Below are 23676 nucleotides of genomic sequence, written 5' to 3' on the forward strand. Positions count from 1 at the left end.
TTTGCTCACCTCCATCTCCCAGCAACTGCCTTTTCCTCTGGCTAGCACTACACTGTTGTCTGTGTCTGTGTGAGATGTGTGTGTGTGTGTGTGTGTGTGCGTGTTTTGCTTAATCCCTTCATGTTCTTTCATCCAGCTTTCTAAATCCCCTTCCCTCTGACAACTGACAGTCTGTTCCATGTATTTTTTTAACCTAATAGCATCAGAAATAGAAGAAGAAATCAGGACCACAACAATATTTACTGCATTGGGTAGTTTTGAAAATTAAATTAAGTAAATACTTAAAATAATGCCTGAAAAATAATAAGTGCTGAGTAAAATTGACAATTATTCTCTTTTACTCTAGTCCTATAACAAGCAACACACTTTAAAGAAATGTTAAAACTTGGTAGAATATATCTTGGACTATAAATGCCTTATCATTCTAGCCTATACACCTATGATGTTAAAATTACTCAGTTGTATGTACCTTTGAAATTTTCCAAATCATAAACTTAAAATTACCTTGACTACTTTGAGTGGCTACTGGATTCTCTCAGTTGGATACAATTTTGTTATGTGAGGTGTCAAATGGAAACTATTCTTCATAAAAAAAAGAATTATTTTACAGTTGTTACTGTCATACAGATCACTGAATGAATTGGCCTCTTCACAAACTTCAGTTTAAAATTCAAATGTACATACTTTATTTGAAAGAAATAAATTAAATAAAATTGAGCAAAAAATCTGAACGGTAATTATACTATATTCATAAGACCACAGAAGAAATATCAAAATCATGAACAGAAGAAAAAGAAAAAGAAAATGATACTCACTATTGTTAACATAAAAAACTGCTTCAAGAATGATCAAAACAGTCATTTCTATAATGTTATATTGTACTTATTACAGAGTTATAAAGAGAATAAAAAATGGAATTCCAATTCTATACAGGAAACTCTGCTTCATAGTTTCAAAGAAAATGTTTTATTAAAGCCTTTTTATATATTTTCCCATAACTTGTAAATCCCACCAATGACATAGAAAAAATGATTTTTTTGTTCAAAAGGCTAAATACTTTTGTTTAGGCTTGTGATTCTATGTCTTCCTCATGTCTTTCAGAACTTGTGGCAGAAATAATTCCATTATCACTCTTATTCTTAGAATTTTCCTCTCTATCAGTTCCTTTTCTTCAGGATAAATTCGGGATTCCTTTATCTTATTCCTTAACAGATGCTTCTATTCCCATTTAAGAAGGCTCCTTTATTCTCCGTCTGCCCAATATATTAAAGGGAGCTCGAAAATTTATGCGTGGCTACCTACACTGTTTCTTTATAACACCTAAACACTCTACTTCCTCTATATTATACTCTGTCGGCAGCCGTTCGTCTCGAGAGACGATGGTGTAGCTTCTTAAGAGTCTATCTGCACCGCCGAGAATGGCTGTGCAGTCCGACTCGGGAGTGACACGGTATCTGTCTCCTCCCGTGTTGAATCGACATCTTGCGATGACGCTGGAGTGTCCTCTCCAGTGGAGCTGAAGCTACAGAGCCTGGGCAGGGTGATATGGAGGGTCTGCTGTTGCCCATGCAGCAGACCCCCCTTCTCTTCGCAGCTGAAGGGTCCAAGGGAAAGACGGAGTCAATACAGCTTGGCTTCAGGTGCGCCGCAGGAGTTGCCGGTGTTGACTACAACGTCAAACGGCCTTAGGGACTCCGGCTCCGGATTTTCTGTCGGGGTTTACTCCCTTAGCCTTTCCCCTGAAGAGGTATGCCGCAAGGCAGCGGAGGTTTTTTGGAGTCAGAGTTTTCCTTCTCTGATGTGCCCTGACTGGAAGATCGAACCAGCGACACTTAGCTCGCAGGCCGACGCTCAATCCACTGAGCCAAACCAGCCAGGGTTATATTATTATACTCTAGGGTTCTGCAAAGCTTATAGACAACTTGGTACTTGTAAACATGAACTAGCAGGTCAGTTTTGTCTAGAGGACATGTTACTAATGGAGAAAAGTTTATATATGAATTTACACTCTTGTTCAAGATATATAAGAATTTATGGTGCTTTATATTCTTCCCGATGCTATCATCAGATTTGGTAATTTATGCCAGTCTGAAAGACTTGACTTAAATTTGCATCTCCCTGATGACACATATGGTTGAGTGATTTTTTTAGACTTTTCTTAGCTTTATAGATGAACTAACCATGGGACATTTATTCAAGTCCTTTGTTGTTGGTTCTTTGGAGTTGTTTGTGTTTTCCTTATTGATTTTTAGGAGATCTTTATTAATTCTGCATATGAAATTGTTAGTGGACTAAAGTGTCTGTTTGTCTGAATGCATCTAAGCCCAATACACAGGAACAGGAACTTGCAGCGAAGTAAGGGTTTATTTGTAGGAAGTGGCCCTCACCCAGAGACATGGGTGAGCTAAAACTTAAAGACCGGGCTCCCCTATGGCTTACAGGGGATGAGTTATGTAGAATGAAAAGATCATTAATCATGGTGACTAAGGTAGTTGCAGTCATGGTCAGGGTCCTTGTCTTCATTGATTGTCCTTGTCAGCACGAGGGTAGGGGGTAGTGGATCAGTTCATCTAGTTCCAATATCACCAAGATGTCCCTTCCGCCGGTTTCACCACTTTTTTGGACCTTGAGCTGAAACACAACTGAGGCTTAGAAGTTATCTCTAGTCTGACTAAAATTCTGTCTCTGTAATTATCAGACCCCCAAACTAGGTTCCTACAATTATATGATGCTGATCAGAACCTAATTGTCCTGATGGCTTAATCATTAGGGTAGTGGATGTGTAAGGGAGAAGGAGGCAGGCAAGGCAGGCTGCTGGATGAGGCCAGTTTGAATCCACTGAGAACAGAGAAAAGGTCATATTAAAGAAATGAAGTTTCTGTGTAATTACAAGATCTTTGCTAGTTTTGTGAAAGGCACAAAACTCTATTTTCCTGCTTGGTGGCTTGCAGTTAGGCTTCAATTATGCCTTTTGAGGAACAGACACTCTAAATCTAAAGCAGTCACACTTATAAATCATTTCCCTTATGGAGAACTTTTTGTGCCTTGTTTATGAAATCTTCCTCTAACCTAAAGATAGCCTCATAGAGAGGCAGGCATTTTTGAATTTTAGCATCATATTTAAACACCTTGTGTGCTCTCCTTTCCTTTTTGCATCTCTGAGCTTTCATCTAGGATCATTTTCCTCTGACTGAAGAGCATTCTTCAGAAAGTACCTTAAGACAATTTACTAGAAGTCAACTTTCAGTTTATTTTTAATATTTTTACTTTATTTTAATTTTTATCTCTGTATAAAACTCTAGGGTTGATTTTATTTGTTTCCAATTCTTCCATCAGCTTTTTGTTTCTGTTCTGCTGATGATATCAGTTGCCTACCACTCCTTAATGTGAAAGCAATCTGTATTTTTTTACTTGTGTAATTGTAAGATTATTTTTGTCGTTACATTCAGTTTTACTCTAGTGTCTAGGTGTGAATTATTTTAGCTATTCATTTGCTTTGCTTGAACTTTGATGAGCTTCTTAATCAATTGACTGGTGTCTTTCAACATTTATGGAACATTCTCAGCTACTATTTCTTCATGTATTGCCTCTGCTCATTTTCTCCTGAGATTTCAAATAAACTTATTTTTGTTTCCCTCATCTATATTTTCAAATTGTTTATCTTTAAATAATTTTTACTTAGTGGATGATACAGATTTAACAAAAAGGATTTTAATTAAAGTTAATATGAAATCATGAGGACAATGTGAGTTACCTAAAATATTGTAGAAATTTGGAAGAGGATCAAAGAAGGTCTTGAGAGAACATGGTCACTAAGTTGGGTCTTGTAGAGTAGATGGGCATGGATGGGGAGCATTTGAATAATTTTTTTTCAGGCATTTTCCTGAAATAAAGTGCTCAAAATAAAAATTCTGTTAAACTAAATTCATGTTAATTTTTATATATTCTGTGTTGACAACCATAAATAAATATTTTAAGTTAAATATGTAAGTTTGTTGATATGGGCACAACAAAATATTTTCAGCAGCCTTAGTTTATATTAATAATCTTAATTACATATTAACTAAGTACCCATTATGTATTTTTCATATATTTTTATCTTTATTGTATTTTTTTTCATTACCATTTAGTCCCCTTATACCTCCCTCCACTGAGCAATCACCACACTGTAATAATTTTTGTGTTCTTTTTTTTATTCCATAAGTTTTTAAATCTCTTTTTCAGTTTACTAAGTCCCTTTTTTGCTATATCTAATCTGCTCTTAAATATGTCAGTTGAATTAAGTTATAACATATTTTATTTATATAATTTCTACTTTCTTCTTTTATAAATGTATAATGTTTATGGATTATAAATTTAAGTTCTTTGTCAAAATTTCTAAACTGGATTTTATTTTCCAAAACATATTAAACTTGGTAATCCTGGTAGGAGTATTACTGTTATATCTTATTTCTGTTCATTCTCATTTTTGTGTGTGTGTGTGTGCCATGTTATTTCTGATTGTTTGGGAGCAATGGGGGAAAAATGGGACAACTGTAACTGAAAAACCAAAAAATAAAATTAAAAAAATAAAAATAAATAAATAAATTTTAAAAATTGTTTATAACAATGATTACATGACTGGGATGATATTATTTTACTATAGAGTAGAAAGCTTTATGTTTTATGAGACACCCAGGTAATGGTGAGCTACAGTCCATACACTAACTTGCAGAATATGGCACCTTAAATTTCTGGCATGGAATGGAAGATGGCCATTACAGTACCTATCACAAAGGCCTAGAGGAATAAGAAGAAACATAAGATCCTTTGACCTCTTAGTCATCTCATCAAGATGGAAAAATTCCCAAAGGAATGTGTGATTCCAATCTTGTATCTCTAAGTTATAGTTCCTTTTAGGACATTGGCTAGACAATTCCACACTGTACTGTTATCTCTCTTAAACTTTTAAAATATATTAGTTGTTTGCTCACTTTGGCAGCACATGCATTAAAATATATTAAATCAATCCAGTGTTGTTTGTTGTTTTACTTTTTCAGTGAAAGAGTTAGTCTGAATTATCTGGTCCATTGCTAACAAAGGAAAAAAGTTTATAGATCTCTTAAATAACCAAAATTATTTTGTTTCATTTTAGTAATACAAGTTATAATACAATAGTTTATAGATAAGCAATTAGTATCAAAAGTTCTAGACATTTTATCATAAGTTAATGTATATCTTGGCATCCCTAAATTGAGTAAGCATTAACATTTATTTTGAAATCAACTACTTCTTGAAAAAGATACCCTTAGAATATCCCAATTAGTTAAGGAGTTTGTCCTTGAGTAATTGTAATTTTCTTAGTGTAAGAATAACTAATTTACTCCACCTAGGATTCCTAAGTATCTATTTTGAGATTTTTCTGATTAAGCATTTTATTATTATTTGTTCTTAATTAGCAATGTCTTTTAATGAAATAGAGGAGAAAATACAAGTTATTTTAAAATATTGCTGATGAAATTTCTTCTAGCCTTCATTCTTATAATAGGATTCATAAGCATGATTGGGACAATAAGATTAAAGAAGGAACTCCTATCTTTTGCTACAGCATGGATGGAACTGAAGACTCTTATGCTTAGTGAAATAAGCCAGGCAACAAAAGACAAATATCATATGATCTCATCCAATACAGGAAACTAATGAACAAAACAAACAGATGAGCAAAATAGAACAAGAGACATGTAAACCGGCAGCAGACTGACAATGACCAGAGGGGAAGGGTGGGTGGAGGGGGATAGAGGGAAAGGATTTAGTCAAAGAACAAGTATAAATGACCCATGAACATGGACAACAGGTGGGGGTTGACTATGGGAGAGGGGGAGGTGGGTGGATCAGGGGAGAGAAAAGGGAGGGAAATGGGACAACTGTAATAGAAAAACAATAAAAACAGATTATGAGACTAGTATTTAAATAAATTAAATGAAATACATTATCTGAACTTAGGAACTTGAAAAAGTATTAAGTATTTAGAGGGACAGAATTCTGTTTACAATAAATGATGTTCTTATGATTTTGAAATAATAAATTTTCAAAGTTACTAAAATTATCTTTTTTTTAAATGGCATTTCCCAAATATCCATAATATTTTGTTGCCATTCTGTTCTATTTTAATGTTACATACTATTTTTACCCAGGTTCCTATTACTATTTTTATTACCTAGCTGCTATTGGAACAAAGGCTTATGGCTACTTAACCTGCTGTGGTTGAAGTTGTACTCAACTGTACTTGTTTCTTTGGCTTCAGATTCTGCCAGAGAAGACTTATAATGTTTTATTCCTTTAAAGTAAGCTCTTAATATTCCCTAAACCAAGTTGTGAAAATGAGAAAGGGATCCACAGGGGGAAACTATTTTATTTCCTCTTAGTTTTTATAAGTATTCAAAAGGAAAAGGCTGGTCTGGAAATGGCATTAATAGTCTTCATTTATAACAGATCAGAGGAAATACCAAAGCTTGTACTATTTCTTTGAATACTTGAGAAAGCTTCCAATAGGAAGCAAAATTTATATATCAGAAGTCATACTGAATTTTTATTTAAACACAGTATTATCTGTTATACCTAACCTATATGCTTTTGTTGGGGTATCAGATTACTTTTGATATTTTGCGATACATGTGTGCATTATCATTGGAGCTGATGGGATGGGCAGGGTACTAAAATGATTGATGTTATTGTCGCAGAGCAGTTGTCTGTGCATTAACTAGCAGAAGAAGTTTATTGGACTTCTATAGAATAAATTATGCTATTATTAATGTGTATTTATAAAATATTGATTGGTAAAGACTTATTTTCAATATTTTTCTTTGGAACTCATATTTCTAAATTAACAACTGCAATCACCCAAATATACACCAACACTCTGAGACAACCAATAGCTCTTAAAATCAGTTTTAAATTCATTTACAGATTGATTCATAGTTATTGTTTCAGGTTATTAATGCATTTCTAGACATAGTCACCATTATTTATGGAAGTTATATGTAGGATGTTCTATAAGTCTCTTATTCTCCATTAAAGCACTCTTGATAAAAGTTAGAATTTAAGAATAAAAATATCTAACATTTGTGATTTTGTGAGATTAAATCTTTGCCTGTTAATAAATATCAGAAAGATTAGAAAGGGGAGAATGACAGTAATGCAGGTAAAATGAATCTTGCTACTAAATTATTTTTAAAAAGGACCACTTGATTTTGATAAGTAAAATGTGAATATAATTGGATATGTGTATGTGGTTTTATATAATATATTAGTGAAGAAGTGAACCATAGCATGAAATATGCAGGAAAGAAAATCTGAAGAGTTTCAAAATGCATATCATTATTTAATAATACATATTACTGAGATAGTCTTGAAAATCATTTTAAAATGTAATCTCGAAATTAATGAAAAAGCTTTTCTGTGAATGTTAATATTCCCTGGGTGGATAGTAATTCTTATTTCTAATTATGCAGCCTCTCAAAAAATTACATTTTAGAAAGATGTCCCATATAATGTTGTGCCAACTCTCAGCATTTATTCTAACATGCTCACATTACCTAATTAGCATTGTAATGTGTAACTACCAAAAGCACAACCAGTTCAAATGGCCGGGGACCTAATACCAGATGCAGGGGGTTAGTGAAGAGATTCCAAGGTGACTTAGTAGCAGTTGTATTTTGAAATGTCAGAGTAGTCAATGTGCACATGCTCTTTTTAGAACCAAATGTCCCATGATCTCTTACATGATTTTATGAGGAACCAGAAACTAAAATTTAGAAATGTTATTGGAAAATTATTAATAATTTTACATGATACTTTACATGACATTATTACTTTTATAATGCCCTTTCTTCCAATACTTTATGTTAAAAAAATAAAGAATCATTGTTTCTGCAAATTTCAATTTTTCCTATGCCTAATTGGTCAAATACAGTTTCTTTTAGTAATGTTATATAAATATAAACATCTATAAGAGAATCAGTAGTAAAGAAAAGCAGGATGAAAATAGTTCTTATGTTCTTATTATTCAGGAAACACTGAAATAAAATGTGAATATGAATAAATGTCACTAGGGAGCATTAAACTGTCAATACAAATCTGTGAGCAAGATTCTTGTTATCAATGTGATTTTTTTCAGTGATGCAATGACCAAAAAAATAAACTTGAGCTGAGTGTCTCTTCTAGGGATTTACAATTTCAAAACAATGCCTGCCCCCTTTTTGGACGACACAAATCAAGGATAATGTAAATAGCTTTGGGTTTTAGATTTAGAGACTAGAAATGATATAGCAAAATATAAGGGCCAGTTTATTTCTGTTTATTTTCATCAAATAATGGTGTGTCAGCCAGTGATCTATGACATTAGAGATCACAACTTTAAATTAACTTGTGCATTTGGTAGATTTTCCTGGCCTTTTTTTACAAAAATGTGTGCCATTGTTTAACATTATTATTTGTGACAATATCAAAAAAGATTAAAGAACTATTTATTGAATATTTTATATATATTTTACAAAAATTTGTTTGGTTAGTGTTTCTCTTCCTCCTCAAGAGGAAGACAGAATTCAGAAACCAAAAAAATGGTACAATGGTGAAAGGGACTGAGGAGGGGGATTGTAAAGGAGACAGCAATGATGTACCTGATCATAATTAGTGCAAATTATAAGCCACCACTTTCTTCACTCACCCCCCCCCCCCCATGAAAATGTCATCAACTACAAAAAAGGAACAAAGGACAATTATTGTGTCTCCAACCACCATGGAAATTTCAGAGTAGTGATTTGTGATATTTCTAACCTGGCTAAGACTGAGCAAATTCAAAATGCAAGACTCAGTCATGGCATTGCAAGTTAGAGTGTCTGTCTGTGAATGTCAGCTAGAGACTAAAAGTCAGTTTTCACTTGGATGAAAATTGGTGGGATTATCTGAGTTATCTCTCGGAATAATGGTCCATGACAAAGTTATTGATTCCCATAGTTGGAAAGGGTGGTCAGAAAAACAGAAAAAAAAAAAAAAAAAAAAAGCCAGATCCAGATTACTAATTATATTTTTGGTTCAGCATAATTATTAGAAGAGATATAGCCAGTGTTTAGTTAGCAACACTATCTTGATAAAGGCAGCTGACAGAATTTCACTTAATTGCTGTTTGGTTGGCAAAGTTCAGATTTTCCTCCAACTTTGCAAATAAGTCTCATTCCTTTAGAGTCAATTTATGTTTCCCAGCATAATGATGTGTTTTATCTATTCAGCTGTGCTAGTAGCTAGTGTTCTCTGAAGCCAGCCAGCAATGATCTCACCTCACCTATAATATAAATCTATCAGTGAATAAACAACATCATTTTTATTTCAAAGCCAATGACATAGTACATGTTGAATTGGCAGTTAAATAATTTATTTATCTTTTGCGTGTAACTGCCAGACTTATTATAACTCTACTTCTGATATTCATTTCATGTTTAATAGTTCTTTGCCCCAGGAGGATGCTTGTCAATCAAATTGAAATGTCATGCTGATCTATTATTGGAAAAAAATTTACTCTTTTTTTCAGTTCATCACGAGCTTTTGTTTTTGTTTTCTATTTTATTTAAATTATAAGCCTTCATTACTAGTATTTAAAAACTTTATACAAAACTATGTACTCATCAACATTCCTGACCCTTTATCTCTACAGAGGTCATCCAGCTGAGTCTGCCTGAAGACCAGAGACTAAGTATCACAGCGGCAACCGTGGGACAAAGTGCTGTTCTGAGCTGCGCCGTTCAGGGAGCACTGCGGCCACCCATCATCTGGAAGAGAAACAATATCATTCTAAATAATTTAGATTTGGAAGACATCAATGTGAGTACATAAATAGACGTATCCTTGTAATTTTTATATTTCCACGTGACATACGCTAAACCTTGTGAAGTCTAAGGAGCTTAATGAATATCGCATGTAGAGGGGAAGAGAATTATCCGAACGATGTCACATCTGTTCTCCTGAGCTGGAGGTGCGCTGTGGATCATCTGAAATTATCTAAATTATCCAGGTCACTTGTTCAGGTGTGGTGAGCAGGTTATGGAGCACTGTGATGGCTATGAAATCATACCAACTTAAACGACAAGGTCCACTTTCAGAATTTCTCTAATTACCAATAATTAATCTGTATTTGCTGTTGTGGTTGAGCCACACCCTAGAATTTGTAAAGTGTTAAAGTGGGTAAAGGCAATTTTTGCCTCAAAAACTTTCAATGTGTCAGAAACAAGAAGTATTAGCCAAACCAATAAAAGAGTTACTTTTCTGGAATGAAGAGATGTGCTTCTCCGCTTTGGCTCACTTCTAGAAATTCAGTCTAAACTCAGTCTAATAGGGTACAGCACCAAAGGTGGGGAAAAAAAGGAACAAACTTCAGAGTATTCATTCCTTTCTTCCATGCTATCTGCTGGAAGTGAACATGAAAAGTGAACATCGTCCTAGACCTTTAAAGAAGGAAAAAGTTTACATTATGGGATGTCTATGGAAATAAGGTGGAATAATCCTTACTGGGCGATTTTGGGGTTTTGTGACCTCTTTGCTTATAAGTTTTAGTTATTTTTTATTATCACTCAAGAAAGCCATCTCTTGTCCCCTTATTCCTTGCTTCTTTATAAAGAACTGCTAACACAGGTTCAAGAGTCACTCCTATTTGTTACATGTTACTAAGTGATCTTGTTTAATGTCCTCAAATGATTCAAAAAGAGGAAACTTCTGCAATTTTAATATTTTTTATTTTGATAAAAATTTCTAAATTTGCTTACATCTGGGAACTTCCTTCAGAAAGTATATGAAGAATAATGTTTAATTTTCTAATCTATCAAGAACATTGTGGCATAGAATGCTACATCATCTTTGAGAGGTATGGCCCTAGACAAAATCTACTTGGGTTTTGCTTTATGTCTTATACTTACAATTTATCTTTCATTTTATATTTCTGTACTTGCTATCAATCTTTGCACTATTATTTTCAAGAAGCTCATGTATTCTAGATGCTGTGGTTTGAAAAATCTCCAAATTAGCTCATTTGGATTGTTTCAGAAGTAAGGAAGGATATGCTATATGTGTTGTTCTGTGCATAACTTGTAAAGGTGGACCTATTCTTGTGCATGGATTTTGTAAATTAATATGATTACTTCCTAATTCCTGATTCTGTTCTAGAAATTTCAAATTTCTAGAAAAGTAATTTTAGGCAAGTTAGGTCTTTAAAATATGTGTAAATATGAGATGAATTCTAGAATCAATAACATGACTTTTAGTGGATAAAGTTATATTAGCTACATTTCATAGAACTGATAAATTCTGAGAATTTAAAAAAACACTTCTAATATTTAAAAAGTTTCAAGTTCATTTCAAGCCATATTTAATTAGGTTGACAAGAAGTCAAATAAAACTGCAGAGAATATCCAAAGATATCTTTGAAAAAAGAAATATTTATTCCATTTTCCAATATTTCCCTGGTATTTACTAAAACAGTTATAAAATATTACTTATTGTGTTTGTTTTATATTTACTCCTGCTTAAATAAGGCCTTCACCATGTAAACAACATCAGTCATATGAACTCTGAAGTGGCCAGTGTTCAGTTACGTGGGATCTTCACTGAGCTAGTCCATCTCTCTTGACTTCTCATTCCCCAAGGCTAGTCCTCTTGCTCTTCTGTATATCTTATGAGCTCCTCATATCTTTATTAAATTTCTTTCTGCTTAAAACTAGATATAATTAACTCTATTGTTTGTCACTAACAATGTGTCTAATTAATTTTTTGGATCTAATATGTTCAGAAACATCTGTAATTATATCTTCTTAAAATGTATTTTTGTTTTTAGGTATAGATTTCTTTATTTTTTTTAATTAATTAATTAACTTATATTTATTTGTTTGTTTATTTTTTGAGAAAGGGGAAAGGAGAAAGAGAGGGAGAGAAACATCACTGTGTGGTTGCCTCTCACTCACGCCCCCAACTGGGGACCTGATGTGCAACCTAGTCATGTGCCCTGACTGGGAATCGAACCGGCGACACTTGGTTCGCAGGCCAACGCTCAATCCATTGAGCCACAGCAGCCAGGGTTTAGGTATAGATTTCTGATGTGTTGAAATATCATGATGATTTTACTGAAGTACGTTACATTCTCACTTTTTTTCTAAGCAAAGAAGACTTTAAAACTTAAGAAATAAATTAATTTTATACCCTTTTATTACTTTCACAGTGGGTTTAATTCTCATTAAATTATGTAAAGTTAAATTTATAATGTTTTCCAAGTCAAGAGGAATCAGTGGCAAATTACAATAGTCTTTATGACTGTTTAAATACATAAGATAAGATTTAGTATATACTTACCTAGTCGATACATAATACTTCCTGATTGCAAAAGATTGCAATATAGATTTTCTTCAAAATAGCATACCTATTCCTCTTTTTTATATTCACTTATTCTTGTTATTACATGTGAAAGAACAGCCCTTTCATTAATTGCAAACATAATTTTATTTAATTAATAGAATGGATTCATATTACTACTCATTATTTCATACCTCATTATTTTGTTAGCCCCTAAAAACAACTTCATTAAGCAGAGAATCTTATCCTTCATTTACACTGTTGGGATTTATGCTAAAAGTGTTGAGCCCAAGGTTGAGCTAATAGGTGGTGCAGCTGGGATGTTTACAGAACCTGACTGGCTCTAGATAAGCTTAAACACTGTGTAGAAGTGAGATTTTTATAGGTTTTTGTTGCCCTTTGGAAAGTATATTTCAAATAATTTTGTTCCCTATATATTATAAATAGACTTAATATGCTCTGCTATTATGTGTGGGATTGATTGATATTCAGTTGATGTTTGAAGCCTTTCATTTTGCCTGTCTTCTCTTTTGTATCAAAAGAATAAAAGGACATCACTGAACTATTAGAGAGAATATGACACAGGGGTTTGCAGCAAGGGCTGGGGTTACAGACTGTCTAGATTTCAATTAATATTCAGTCTCTTGGGAGTGATGTGCCCTCAGGCAAGTTATTTAACTTCTCTGCCCCAGCTTCCTAAAAATAAATTGAAGATAATAGAATAAACTCATTGTGTGTGTGTGTGTGTGTGTGTGTGTGTGTGAACTACTGCAATAAGCCTTTAAAAGCTGATTATACTCTATAAGGTTCATTGCAAATGTGCAACTGAGCTAGGTTCTTTGTTTTCTCTCTTCCTCTTTTTTTCCCTCCTCTTCTCTTCCTCCTCCCTCTCTCTTCCTCTTTGTTCTCTTTCTCCTATTTCATATTTTAAGGAGCAAAGATATACTCAGTCTGCCTAAAACAAAAGAAATTCAATGTTAGAATATATATAGTAATAAGGAAACTCACAAGAAACACCAGAACCCAATTTTATCCAATTATAGCAACTAAAACTGGAAGACTTTTTTTCTATTCAATCCAGCTTCAGGAATCATGCTAATTTATTTCCCTATTAGCAATCTGGTGTTAATCCCTGCTCTAGTGATTTGCCATTAAATTCACTCAACTATTGTATGTATTCACCTATTTTCTTTTGTATATATGCCCTCAATCCTCCTTCTGCCCAAACACCTGGCAAAGTTTATTGGCTTATTTCGATCATCCTGTTTGGAGTGGAAATTGGCACACAAGCCGAAATTCTGGTATTATTGTGACTGAGCCTGAGTCCTAATCCTGGTGTGATCAGCTACAACCGTGGGATGCAGGTGTGAGCCATAGAACATGACTGTCCCCTGTTGACCTTTTAATCAGCTGGTTTCAAAGTCACCTTTGGTAGGAAAGCAGAATTAAGGCAAACATAGAGACAAAGATAGAGATTTAAGAGAAACATCACTAGGAAATAGAATTAGCTGACTAGATTGGCAGTCAAAGTGAAGGAATGAGAGAAATTAAAACACAACACTGTTTTAGATGTGCTCACTTTACCAGGAATATTTTCAGTAAGGCTTCGGATAGCAGAGATTTAAAAAAAATATATTATTATTATTGATTTTAGAGAGAGACAAAAGCAGAGAGAGATACATATCAATTAGTTGCTCCACTTACTTATGCATTCATTGGTTGATTCTTGTATGTGCCCTGACTTGGGATCAAACCTACAAATTTGGTGTACATATTGAGATGATGTTCTAACCAACTGAATGAACCAGTCAGGTCCAGATAGCAGACATTTTTTTATTTCCTTTGTCTCTGAGAGAAATTAGATTTTTTAAAAATCCTAGCATATATTTTGTGTATCTTATTTACAATATCTCTACTTTTTTACCATTCATTGCATTATATTATAATCTGGTCTTTAGTCAACATTAAAATCAAATGATACCATACCAACCTCAAATTTAATTCTAGTTGTATAACTTACTAGCTATGTAACACAATGAATTGATTGAAGCAATTAAACTTTCAGTCTCTTCATCTATAAATAGAGGAATTTATCATGAAATCCAATGACACATACCAAGTTGTCAATAAAATATGCTATTTCTTTTATAACTATTAGTAGTTTGGTTCAATGTGGCATTGCTGATCATGTTTAATAACAAATGTAAACCTCCATGAAAATATTGTTTCTTTGAAAACAACCTGATGTAGTATATAGTATTAGAATTTTCAACAACTTTACAGATAAACTTGTTAGATAACATATAGAACTCTAATCAATAAAATATACTTAAAAATATAGAACTCTAAGGTACTTTTGAATTTTAGATATACAATAAATATTATTTTTCCTGTAGGAGTGTACCAAATATTGCATGGGACATACTTGTACAAAAATTATACTTGTCTATCTAAATTTCAACTTTACTTAGGTGTCATAATTTATTTGCTAAGTCTGGCACTCTATTTACATGAAACTCAAATTGGTTTGAATCATGTATTAAACCATTTTTTCTACAAATGATACTATGATTTATATCACTAAGATTAAAAGTTTGACCTGTCCATGTGAATTTAATCCATTCTTTTGTAGATTTCAATTGTTTTCTCATTCCTAGTATATATTCTATGATTTGTTTTCTACATCTAACTAACTGGTGTTAGCAGTTGTGTCTAGCACTGAGTAGAAGAGACAAAAAATAGTGGAGTATATCCACAATTTATTTTTCCAGAACATGTACTGTCTGCGGCTAGCATGGTTGCTCCACAAAGCAGCTACAACTCAAACTCCTATCTTTTCCTGGCATCCCAAGAGCATGGCTTTCCTTCGCAGGGTTCAAGAGGGCTGTTGGAGCTCCCGTCACCAATCTATGTTCCATCAATCTATAATCCAGGTCCGCAGCGGTGCAAAGCAGGTGAAAGACAAATGTACTTATTCCTGGAAGTCCCACAACAGTTTATGGGTCACTGATGAGCAATAACTGCAATAACTGTGCTAGGGAAGCTAGTAAATATAATCGTTTAGGTAGGCACTCTGCTCAGCCTTCTGTTGCAAAGGAGGAACAGGAGAACAATCTCTGCTTCTCTGTCAAAGGCCATCCAAGAGGATATAAGGCGTTCCACTTTATATTATTTTTTTGTTTTACTTTTCTTCATTCATTAAATATGATTGTCCATCTGAGTTCAAATCTAAGCAACTCTGATCCTGACTGGTGTGGCTCAGAGGGTTGAGCATCATCCCACAAACTGAAAGGCTGCTGGTTCGGTTCCCCGTCAGGGCACAGGCTTGGGTTCCAGGCCAGTCCCTGGTTGGGGGCGTGCGAGAGGCAACTAACTGATGTTTCTTTCACACATGTACGTTGATGTTTCTCTCCCTCTCTTTCTCCCTTTCTTCCCCTTTCTCTAAAAATAAATTTAAAAATATTTTTAAAAAATTAAACAAGTCATCATACCACTATTGTTTCTTTGGTAATTATGTCAGCCTTAAATTTATTTCTTAGAGTGTTTTGTTTTGCTTTTTATAGGACTTTTCTTAACTATTCTACTTTTTTGAAAAACCCAGTCTGATGAGTTAGATTTTTTTTTAATTCTATTTTTTGTTTTTTCAATTACAGTTGTCCCATTTTTCCCCTTTGCTTCCCCCCACCCAGCCCACCCCTTCTCCCACAATCATATCCCTCCCCATTGTCAATGTCCATGAGTCCTCCATACATGTTCCTTGACTAGACCCTTCCCTTACTTATTCCCCTTCTCTCCCTCCCCCTCCCCCCTATTGGCTGTTATTCTGCTCCTTGTCCTATTTAGTTTGTTTGTTTTTTGTTCTTTAGTTTCCTGTATTAAGTGATACCATATAGTATTTTTCTTTCTTTGCCTGGCGAGTTGGTTTTTTTAAAAAACATTCTTAAGATAGTTCTATCCTAGACTGACAGCTGCTTGAAAAGAGGGGGAGAGGATAGGATGGCAGATGGTGAAGGGATTAACCAAGAACATTTATGCCCAATCCATAGACATGGACAACAGTTTGGGGATTGACTTGGGGAGGGGAGAGATTGGGACTGGGTGGAGGTGGGAAAAGGGGGGGAAAAAGCAAGAACAACTATAACAGCATAAAAATATTTTTAAAAATTATGTCTTTGTTACTCAATTTTTACATTTAAAGCAGTATGAAAATATAACTTTTTCCCCTGAATTCTAAAGCTTTCATATATATGAAAGGGACATTTTTACCTTATAGGTTATTCACTGGTAACAGAACCCAAATTATTTATCACCAATAAAAATAATTTAGTTAGCAAGATTTCATCTAAACATTTTAGAAACCTACACTGCTGTCTTTTTATATAAAATATATTAGAGTGTACCATTAACCCTAGTTATTTAAAAATAAAGCTATTCACTTTTCTTCTCTAGACAATAAAAAATCCATTTGTTTTTCCTCCCAACTAAAAATGTGGACATTTAATGTTGTAATATAACACATAATTTTCCATGTAATTTTGACCACTAATTCTTTTTTAATATAAGCCTGAGTCCATTGCAGCTCTTAAAATCCAAGTATGATTAGAGAATATTTATGAGTCAAAATCTTCCAAGCCAAATAAAGCAAGCAGTGTCATGATTGAGAAAGTTGAATTTTGAGGAAGTTAAAATTTCTTTCAGAAATATAAAATATGCAACAAAGATGCATTTTCCACATAAATATGCATGATACAGTTTTAATACTAATTGTTAAATTGGTGAAATTACATGTGATCATAAATATTGCTGAACAGTGTATTGCTTTAAAATGAATATTATTACTAAATGAGTACTTTCTACATATAATAGAGAATATTACAATTTACTTATTTAAAAAGTCTTAAAATCAGTAATTTAATATATATTTTGAATGTCTTTGACCATATTCTTTGGAACTTATAAATAACAATATGTAAAATGAAATGTCCATGTGTGAGTCAGGGAAGGAAATATGCATATTTCAGTTTGTTGAATGCCTGGTAATTTAATTTCTTATTTTAGGTTTAGGTTTCAAAATTATGAAAGATCACATTGCTTAAATAAGTTTATGAAGACTATTAATATGAAAACATAACTTCACTATGACATTCTTTTTTGTCTTTTACTAAGGACCTTGGCTACATAACTATTCTTAAGTTGATAAAGCATGATTTTTCCATTTTTTTATTATTATGTCTCTGCTCCCATGGTTTTAACTACTATACTTAAGTTAATACATTTCAAGTTATATTTCTACTTGAAACTTTCCTTCTCAGTACCATCTTTTTTCATTTGAATATACAAAATTCAAAGAAATATCCTTAACCACAACATTTGCAATGTTTTTTATTCCATGTATACATAGCCAGAGAACTGGGTTCTGCTAGAGTTCTCTCTCAATTTTTCCTCAAATTTAATCTGCCACAAAACCTTGCAGATTTAACTTCTTTATTTATCGCAAATCCATTCTGTCATTTCTTTTCTACTATGGCTGCCTTAATTTCAGCACTTCTTTTTTCACCTTCAAAATTTATTTTTGCCTAGTGAGAAAATGCTTTACTTTAAACCTGCACTTCTGTTCCATTGATCTATATGTCTGTTTCTATGCCCATTCCATGCTTTGTTTTTTATTATTACTATGGCCTTGTAGTATAGTTTGATATCAGGTAGCATGATTTCCCCAAACTTCTTTGTCAAGATTGCTGTGACTATTTGGAGTCTTTTGTGGTTATGTATAATTTTTGGAATATTTCTTCTAGTTCTGTAAAATGTTTCATTGGTATCTTGATAGGAATTGCATTGAATCTATAGATTGCTTTGAGTAGTATGAACATTTTAATGATGTTGATTCTTCTTATCCATGAACATGGTATATTCTTCCACTTATTTGTATCTTTCTCAATTTTTTTCTTCCATATCTTATAATTTTTCAGTACAGGACTTTCACATCCTTGGTTAAATTAATTTCTAGGTACCTTATTTCTTAGCTGCTATTGTAAATGGGATTGTTTTCTTAGTTTCTCTTTCTGGTACTTCACTATTGGCATACAAAAGTGCCACTGATTTCTGAATATTAATTTTGTATACTGCTACTTTACTGAATTTATTATCTGGTCTTGTAGGTTTTTGGTGGAGTTTTTAGGGTTTTCTGTATACAGTGTCATATCATCTGCAAACAATGGCAGTTTTACTCTTTCCTTTCCAATTTGAATGTCTTTTATTTCTTCTTCTTGTCTGATTGCTGTGGCTAGAACTTCAGTACTATGTTGAATAAGGAAGTTGAAAGTAAACATCCCTGTCTTGTTCCTGATATTATGGAAGAGGCTTTTAGTTTTTGCCCACTGAGTATGATGTTGGTTGGGGGTTTGTCATATATGGCCTTTATACTGAGGTATTTTTCCTCTATTTCAACCTTGCTGGGAGTTTTTATTATAAATGAGTGCTAGGTTTTATCAAATGCTTTTGCTGCATCTGTTAATATGATCTTGTAGTTTTTGTCCATCATTTTGTTTATGTGGTGTATCATGCTTTCATGGTTATACATATTTGACAAAGTAGGAAAGAACATACAATGGGGCAAAGGCAGCTTATTTATTAGATAGATGATATTAGGAAAATTGGACAGATACATGTAAAAAAATAACTAGACCATCTCCTTACACCATACACAAGAATCAACTTAAGGTGGATTGAAGATTTAAGTGTAAGTCTCACAGCCATAAAAATTCTAGCAGAAAACATACATGGTAAAATCTCAGGCATTTCTCATAGCACTATTTTTCTGATATATCTCTTCAAATAAAGGACACACACACACAGAGAGAGACAAATAAACAAATGGGACTACATCAAACTAAAAATTTTTCCACAGCAAAGAAAACCATCAACAAAATGAAAAAGTAACCCACTATATAAAAGAACATATTCACCAATGATTCATCTGATAAGGGGTTAATATACAAAATTTGTAAGGAATTCAAAAAACTGAACATCAAAAATAAAATAATAATAAAAAATGGATGAAGGACCTAAATAAACACTTCTCCAAAGGGAACATACAGATGGCCAATAGTCATATGAAAAGATTCTCAACATCACTGCTAATCAACAGAAAAAATGCAAATTAAAACTTGTCAGAATGGCTATCATCAATAACTCAACTAACAAGTGCAGATGAGAATGTGAAGAAAAGAGAACTCTTGTGTACTGTTAGTGGGAATGAAGATTGGTGCAGCCATTATGGAAAACAGTATGAGTTTCCTCAAAAAAATTAAAAATTAAGTAGCCTTATGACTCAGTGATTTCACTTCTAGGAATATATGCAAAGATACCTGAAACACTGATTTGAAAATACATATGCATTCCTATGTCCATTGCAGGACTATTTATAAAAACAAGATTTAGAAGCATCCCAGGTGCTCCTCAGTAGATGAGTGGATAAAAAAAGATATGGTACATTTACACAATGGAATGGTACTCAGCTATTAGAAAAAAAAAAAAAAAAACATCTTATATTTTCCAACAACATGGATGGACCTAGAGAGTATGATGCTAAATGAAATAAGTCAGTCAGAGAAAGACAAATACTATATGATTTCACTTCTACATGAAATCTAAACAAACAAACAAAATAGGAACAGACTTATAGAGAAAACAGACTGACAGCTTTTGGGGAGGAGGGGCATGCTGAAATAGGTGAAGGTATTAAAAAAAAATCTCATAGTCACAGACACCAATAGAGTTATTACCAGAGGGAAGTGGGGTGGGAGGTGGCAGGAGAAGGTAAAGGGGGAATAAATGGTGATGGGAGGAGACTATGGGTGACGAACACACGATACAATATACAGATGATGTATTATAGAATTGTACATTTCAAACCTATTTAATTAACCAATGTAACCCAATAAATTCAGTCATATATACATATATGCATATATATATATATATATATGTATATATATATATCATCGTCGTCGGCAGCCATCCGTCTTGAGAGACGATGGTGTAGCTTCTTAAGAGTCTATCTGCACCGCCGAGAATGGCTGTGCAGTCCGACTCGGGAGTGACACGGTATCTGTCTCCTCCCGTGTTGAATCGACATCTTGCGATGACGCTGGAGTGTCCTCTCCAGTGAAGCTGAAGCTACAGAGCCTGGGCAGGGTGATATGGAGGGTCTGCTGTTGCCCATGCAGCAGACCCCCCCTCTCTTCGCAGCTGAAGGGTCCAAGGGAAAGACGGAGTCGATACAGCTTGGCTTCAGGTGCGCCGCAGGAGTTGCCGGTGTTGACTACAACGTCAAACCGCCTTAGGGACTCCGGCTCCGGATTTTCTGTCGGGGTTTACTCCCTTAGCCTTTCCCCTGAAGAGGTATGCCGCAAGGCAGCGGAGGTTTTTTGGAGTCAGAGTTTTCCTTCTCTGATGTGCCCTGACTGGAAGATCGAACCAGCGACACTTAGCTCGCAGGCCGACGCTCAATCCACTGAGCCAAACCAGCCAGGGGATATATATATATATATATATATATATATATATATATATATATATATATATATATATATACACACTTATTAAAGCCAGACAAACCTTCATAAATTTACATATGGCCCTTTCACTTTCCTCTTTAAAACCCTTTAATGGCTTCTTGTAGCTTTCAAAGAAAAAAATTTTTTTAATTTTTGTCTTGGTATAGAAAGCCTGTTTCCTTATTAAATCTCCCTGCTCTCTCCCTGCTCTTCATATATATTCACTCTTTACTACAGCCTCTTCAAAACACTTGCTAACCTCTATGTTAAATTGTATTATTGCTACCATTCTTGAACACATTCTTGTCTCTACAGGAAATCTTTCGCTTGACCCCTTCATCTACCTAATTCCCTTGCATTCCTTAAGAATAGACAAATCCTTCTTATGCCTAATTTTGACTTATTTAAGTTTTTGTTCAGTAACTATAGTACTTGTTGCATCATAATAAAACTATTAATAACTTTTATTTTATTTATTAATTTAAATGTAATTAGTGGGGTGACATTGGTTAATAAAATTATATAGGGTTCAGGTATACAATTCTACAGTATATCATCTGTGTATTGTATTGTGTGTCTACCATCTCAAGTCTTAGCACAAGGACCCTTGCCTGTTCAACTTTGTGTTGTCATGTTAATGCTGTACAAATGCTGATTTTTAAATGAACAAATAACAAATGACTAGTGATGTTTCTTATATTTGAATTATGCATTACTGTTGTCTCACCCATTTGCTTCATTCCATGCCCCCGGTGTATGGCTGAAAACATTGATAACACCGAACTCTATATATATACTATGTGTTTTCCCATACATCCATATATACCTATGAAAAAGTTTAATTTATAACTTGGGAGTAGAAAGATATTAACAACAGTAACTAATAATAAAGTAGAATTATAAAAATATACTAACAAAAGTTTTGTGAATGTGGCCTCTCTTCCAAAATATCTTATTGTATCATACTCACCTTTTCACTTAAAGGAGGCACTTTACAGCTTCTCTCTGGCATATCGAAATTGCCAGAATCACTACTCTTGCATTTTGGGGCTATTATGAAATAAAATAAGTGTTACTTGAGCACCAGCTCTGGTATACCATGACGGTCAATCTGGTAACTGAGAGAACACTAAATGATTCAAGAGTGAGCAGCATACACAATGTGGATTCACTGGACAAAGGGATGATTCAAATCCTGGACAGGACGAGGTGGGAAGGCATGAGATTTCATCACACTACTCAGATGGCATGCGATTTGAAACTTATGAATTGTTTATTTCTTGAATTTTTCATTTAATATTTTTGGATGGTTGTTGATTGTTGGGCAACTGAAACTGCAGAAACTGTAACTGCAGCTAAAGGGGGACTACAATATTGGGTTTATGCTAAGACTTTCTTTATATTTAAAACCTTACTAGGGACTTTATTTACTTATTTTAGCCACATGCAGGATTATAAATCAACTAATGTTTATTGGCAATCAATCATTTAAGTCTAGTACAGCTCAACAATTTCCAGATTCAATTTCTTTAATAACTTTTCTCATTAAGCATATTGATTTTTTACTACAACTTCAATTTAATCTCCTATGATATGCAATAAGGGGGGCAAGCAAAACATGAGGGGAAGCACAATGTTGGCCATTGTTTAATCTTTGTGCATTCAACAAACATCGATTTAACTGCTACACTTTTTCAGGCACTCAGCTAAATGCAGGGGATATACTTAGAAGAGATATCATTTAAGTCTTCAAAATCTCACAGACTGAAAGAATCAAAAAGAAAATTATGTTGCATTTAATAATACAATGTTAAACTTTCATAAATGTATATATTTGTATGATTTGTACACAAATATAAGGGATAAAAAGAATCTCTTTAAGTTTTCAGAGTTATAGAAAACATCAAGGAATATGCTAGTCTTGGAGTTTAGATGATCGCTAGGTGAAGGAGTGATGAATAGATATTCTTCGGAAAGGCATTGAGTTAGCATGGTGCATTCAGTGAAGTGAAAATCCCCTGATCTAAGAGTAGGCAAAGGCAGTAGCTTAATAAAGGGCTTGAATATACTAGCTGGGGCAAAAGTAGGCTTACATTTGCGAGTATGTGAAACACAGAGTTTATTCTTTTATTATTTATTAGTTATTGCATTATTTTCCATATGAACAATTGTAAACCTACTTTTGCCCTCCCATTTAATACATAAAACCAGGCTTTTGCATTTAATTATAGAGCTGTACAGTTACATATATAACATATTATGTAACATAATGATAATATTAGATGGACACTAAATATCCATCAATTATTGTAATATGTCACTTAAAAAATATATTAATTCACTTACTTCTCAACACAAGACCTATGTAAACCAACACATCTATACTCATACACAAGATGATGCTGAAGTTGATTTTTAACTTCACAATTTCAATAATTTTGGGTATCTCTGTAGTTCATTTTGGGTTTCTCTGTGGTTTATTTTGTAGTCATGTTGTTCCATATATGCATATAATTTAAACAAATAATACATCTATAAAGTTTTAAGCAAAGGGGCATAGTAAGCACCATATAAGGATATACAGCTTATATCAACTGGTCTTACAAACCCCCTGAAGTACACACAACCCCTTTCACAGTAAATGTCCCAGTCCCCTCTAATTATAATTAACTTTCTCGTAACCTTTTAAATAATGCCCAGCTTGTGAGAGATAAATTCACTACAAAATTTATATTTTATATACCAAGGG

General features: G+C 33.6%; 1 protein-coding gene across 1 annotated transcript in view; it reads left to right on the plus strand.

The window, feature by feature from the left end:
• FSTL5 (follistatin like 5) overlaps nucleotides 1–23676 on the plus strand; it is a 494569-nt gene that overhangs the window by 303088 nt on the left and 167805 nt on the right. The window contains exon 6 of the mRNA XM_090288197.1: nucleotides 9689–9855. Within this exon, the coding sequence (XP_090144323.1) occupies nucleotides 9689–9855 (167 nt within the window). The remainder of the gene's footprint in view (nucleotides 1–9688; nucleotides 9856–23676) is intronic.

The sequence above is a fragment of the Furipterus horrens genome, unplaced genomic scaffold (assembly GCF_987537825.1).
Source record: "Furipterus horrens unplaced genomic scaffold, mFurHor1.1.pri manual_scaffold_10, whole genome shotgun sequence".
Classification (NCBI taxonomy): Eukaryota; Metazoa; Chordata; class Mammalia; order Chiroptera; family Furipteridae; genus Furipterus; species Furipterus horrens.